The 5,000-nt window shown below is 46.5% G+C and overlaps 1 protein-coding gene across 1 annotated transcript in view; it reads right to left on the reverse strand.

The window, feature by feature from the left end:
* The window catches only part of LOC138861974 (uncharacterized), a 13,396-nt gene that overhangs the window by 2,054 nt on the left and 6,342 nt on the right, over positions 1-5,000 (reverse strand). Inside the window, exons 8-11 of the mRNA XM_070122467.1 lie at positions 4,560-4,726; positions 3,776-3,908; positions 2,395-2,616; positions 1-62 (exon numbers count right to left, since the gene is read on the reverse strand). The exon at positions 1-62 is cut by the window's left edge and continues 136 nt beyond it. Of these exons, the coding sequence (XP_069978568.1) occupies positions 1-62; positions 2,395-2,616; positions 3,776-3,908; positions 4,560-4,726 (584 nt within the window). The remainder of the gene's footprint in view (positions 63-2,394; positions 2,617-3,775; positions 3,909-4,559; positions 4,727-5,000) is intronic.

Raw genomic sequence — 5,000 nt, forward strand, 5'->3', positions numbered from 1 at the left:
CCGTCGCTGCTCCCCGTGACGAGCAGGTGGAGCGCCCACTCGACGGCGAAGACACGCACGCCCTTGGAGGAGAGAGAGGGGGGGGGGTTAGTGACGCGGCCTGGAGGAGAGAGTTGTTCCTCTTGCAATGTTGACCAATGTACAAGACAGGGATGAATGAGAACGAATGTCTTCACAATACAAGAGATGTATTTGGTTAGTTTTGAATACATATTCGTTGGAAATACATGACGAAGGTGTATTCTCTCGTATTGTGAATATTTTATTCTCATTCATACTTCTACGAGTGGATGGGTGGAGGAGGGGGTAAGGTACATGGCTGGTGGAGCGGGAGAGGTGGATGGTTGGAGGAGAGAAGAACTGAAAGAAGGGTGGAGTGAGAGAGGTGGATGATTGGTAGAGCGGGAGAGGTGGATGGTTGGAGGAGAGAAGAACTGAAAGACGGTTAGAGTGGGATAGGTGGATGGTTGGTGGAGCGGGAGAGGTGGATGGTTGGAGGAGAGAAGAACTGAAAGAAGGGTGGAGTGAGAGAGGTGGATGGTTGGAGGAGAGAAGAACTGAAAGAAGGGTGGAGTGAGAGAGGTGGATGATTGGTGGAGCGGGAGAGGTGGATGGTTGGGGGAGAGAAGAACTGAAAGAAGGGTGGGCTGAGAGAGGTGGATGATTGGTAGAGCGGGAGAGGTGGATGGTTGGAGGAGAGAAGAACTGAAAGACGGTTAGAGTGGGATAGGTGGATGGTTGGTGGAGCGGGAGAGGTGGATGGTTGGAGGAGAGAAGAACTGAAAGAAGGGTGGAGTGAGAGAGGTGGATGATTGATAGAGCGGGAGAGGTGGATGGTTGGAGGAGAGAAGAACTGAAAGAAGGGTGGAGTGAGAGAGGTGGATGATTGATAGAGCGGGAGAGGTGGATGGTTGGAGGAGAGAAGAACTGAAAGACGGGTGGAGTGAGAGAGGTGGATGATTGGTGGAGCGGGAGAGGTGGATGGTTGGAGGAGAGAAGAACTGAAAGAAGGGTGGAGTGAGAGAGGTGGATGATTGGTAGAGCGGGAGAGGTGGATGGTTGGAGGAGAGAAGAACTGAAAGACGGTTAGAGTGGGATAGGTGGATGCTTGGTGGAGCGAGAGTGGTGGATGGTTGGAGGAGAGAAGAGCTGAAAGACGGGTGGAGCGAGAGAGGTGAATGGTTGGTGGAGCGAGAGTGGATGACTGGTGGAGCGGGAGAGGTGGATGGTTGGAGGAGAGAAGAACTGAAAGAAGGGTGGAGTGAGAGAGGTGGATGATTGATAGAGCGGGAGAGGTGGATGGTTGGAGGAGAGAAGAACTGAAAAAAGAGTGGAGTGAGAGAGGTGGATGATTGGTGGAGTGGGAGAGGTGGATGGTTGGAGGAGAGAAGAACTGAAAGAAGGGTGGAGTGAGAGAGGTGGATGATTGGTAGAGCGGGAGAGGTGGATGGTTGGAGGAGAGAAGAGCTGAAAGACGGTTAGAGTGGGATAGGTGGATGGTTGGTGGAGCGAGAGAGGTGGATGGTTGGAGGAGAGAAGAGCTGAAAGACGGGTGGAGCGAGAGAGGTGAATGGTTGGTGGAGTGAGAGTGGATGACTGGTGGAGCGGGAGAGGTGGATGGTTGGAGGAGAGAAGAACTGAAAGACGGGTGGAGTGAGAGAGGTGGATGGTTGGAGGAGCGAGAGTGGATGATTGATGGAGCGAGAGAGGTGGATGGTTGGTGGAGCGAGAGTGGATGACTGGTGGAGCGGGAGAAGGCGATCGTTGGAGAAAGGGTATGTGTTGGTGCTGTGTTTTTATTTGAATATTGGAATGCTTTGCGATGTTGGTGCAATGGCAGGAATTCAGTAATCTAAATAAACTGTAGATTTCAGTTGGTAAATCCTCCAGTATCTCATCGCCAGGTCAACAGACAAATGCAGGGGATTTCGATACCGTTATCTTAACCTCAGATAAAATTAGATTGTGAGTAATAGCTTTATCAGCACATGCATTTATTTATTTTAATTGGATTTATTTATCATTCTCTCTCCCTTGCTTTCTTCTCTCTGATTTACGTATTTATTCTAATTGGATTTATATATCACATCCCTCCCTTTCTTTCTTACTCCTCTCTGATTTACTTATTTATTCTAATTGGATTTATTTATCACCCCTCTCCCTTTCCCACCCTCCCCTCTCTATCTTTCTCACCCTTGTATGATTTATTAATTTATTCTAATTTGATTTCGTGACCCCCCCACCATACACACTAACACACACACACACACACACACACACACACACACACGCACACGCACACGCACGCACACACACGCACACGCACGCACACACACGCGCACGCACACACACACACACACGCACGAAGACACACACACACACACGCACACACACCTTGGGCACAGTGAACGTGTAGCTCTTGGCGGTGTGGTCTGACCCGCGCACGACCAGCGACGTCCGAGGGTCCCCGCTGCAGGAGACGAGGGTCGACGTCGCGGGGTGGAAGGTCACTCGCTTCACGCCCGCCCCGTGCACGCCCGCCATCGTCATCACCCTCACACGCCCGCACACCTCGACGAGCCGCCCGTTCACCTCTTGCAGCCTGTTGCACATCTCCTGTTGGCAAGAAAGAGCAGGGCGACGGCGTTGTACCAGAGAGCAACGGATCTCGGTGTTGAAAGGTTTAGCCAAGGGGGAGAATGCTTCGTACAACAAAGGATACATAAGCTCTATCGGCCACCACAACCCTACGTATCATGCGGAAACAATAAATATACCATCCAATCAAGTACTCTCAAAGTACCATAATCCTCTTTTATTCTACACATCCTCTGCAGGTCCACATTACACACATTACTACCCATTCTATCCATAGCGCAAATGGCACCCACAGGACGTCACGACTTTGACAGCTGGCACTGTGCACCCTGGCTTTGTACCAGAGAGCAAAGGATCTCAGTGTTGAACGGACCTCCTACGGCTGGCAAATAGGGACTAACAAGGATAAGCAACACACCGGTATAGCATGTCGTATTATGTCCCTGCTACGTAATTCCTCAGACAAATTTAAACCCTGTGGACCTATGCGTTTATCCAGTTCAATCAACCTCCCATTAGAAGCTCTCTGTGACCACCGCTTAGTCGTTTCTTAGTTGATGCAGTGACCTGTATGCTATTGTCTCGATGTTTACAGCAGTTTATGGCCTTGACACGGACAACGGACTTAAGAAGACCTAAAGAGTCAACCCATATCCCTTAAGACCTCATTAATATCACCAGGTCGTTACTAAATCCCTTCCTGCACTCTCTTAGTGAAATAAGGATACGATATACCGTGTTGACTGTCATATAAGAGTGCACTTAAAAAAAAAAAACACAAAAATGCCTACGAGTCTTCCACGTTGTCATTTGAATACACCAACACTTTCTACGTCTAGTACTATTGCGCCTTAAGAAGTAGTATATGATAACGAAACAATAATATGCGTTTGGTGAGTCCATGCATCTTATAGGCAGTCAAAAACAGTAAAAAAAAAAAAAAAAAAACTACAAACATTCCCTTTATATAACCCTATTTTTTCCCTTATTCTCTTTCTTGAAATTCCCAAGCAAGTTCTACAAGAGAGAGAGAGAGAGAGAGAGAGAGAGAGAGAGACAGAGAGAGAGAGAGAGAGAGAGAGAGAGAGAGAGAGAGAGAGAGAGAAAGAAAGAAAGAAAGAAAGAAAGAAAGAGAAAGAGAGAGAGAGAGGGAGGATGAGGAAGGTGATCTGAGTACCTGCCAGGTGAGTGAGGTGAGTCCTTCGTTGCGGGAGCGGGTGAGCAGAGCCGACACCGGGTGAGGGAACCTGATCAGGTGAATGTCGCCGTTGTCGTCCCCCACGGCCACCCACCGGCCCTCGCCCTCGCACCTGGGGGGGGGGGGGAGGCAGTATTTTATTTTAATTGTTAGCATTGTTAGTAGTTTTGATTACATTTACCCTTACTATTATTGTTGTTGCTGTTATCATTATAGTTGATTTCATTATCACAATCATCACCATGATTTTCATTATCATTATCATTACTGTTTTTATAACTATTATCATCGTTATTGTTATCATTATCATTATTACTATTGAGTTCATTAGCAATCTCATTATTGTCAATAATATCATTATCAATATCATTATCATTACTATCATTATTATTATCATTGTTATCATTATTACCAATATCATCACTGTTGTTACAACCATTATTATTTTGATATCAATGTTATATTATCACCAGTGTTATTATTATCATCAATGTTGCTACTCTTACTTTTATTCACTGCCATCATCCTCTACACTATCATTAATTTCATAATTACTTATAATCATCACCACAGCCATCTTTCATCACCCTCGCTCTCTTGTTTCACCACCATCGCATCTTTCTTCAGAACCATTCATTCTTCATTACCATCATCTTTTATCTTTTATCTTTTATGTCGTGCTTTCAGTCCCAGGCACAAGTTTATACGCAAGGTCTATATAAGTACTTAAATAGACCTCGAAATAGACCTTGCTGACACGTACCCCGCTGCAACACAGGAAGGCAGCGCAGGCAAGTCGGTGATGCGAACAACTTCCTGGAGCGACGAAGTGGAAGTGTCGACGAAGTGGAGGGTGGAGGAGGACGCTGCCACCACCACCATGTCGTCCTCCACCAGGGCCACTTCCACCACCCACGTACCCAAGCTTGCCTGGACGATGTGGGTGAAGTTTGGGGATGTTGGTAAGGGTGTGGAGTTATTTTGGTTATCTATTTGTCTATTTCTATCTATCTGAACCTTATCCATGTTGGCAAATGTGGAAAGGCGTGAATGCGAACGAATATCTTCACAATACAAAAGATTCATACCTTTCCACATTCTATTTATCTATCTGCGCCACTTAAAGAAAATACTGCTTACAAATTTTCTATTGCAATTAGTAATATAGATGTCACTTTTTAAACCACTTATTACTCTTACCTCC

Source organism: Penaeus vannamei, chromosome 6 (genome assembly GCF_042767895.1).
Source record: "Penaeus vannamei isolate JL-2024 chromosome 6, ASM4276789v1, whole genome shotgun sequence".
NCBI lineage: Eukaryota > Metazoa > Arthropoda > Malacostraca > Decapoda > Penaeidae > Penaeus > Penaeus vannamei.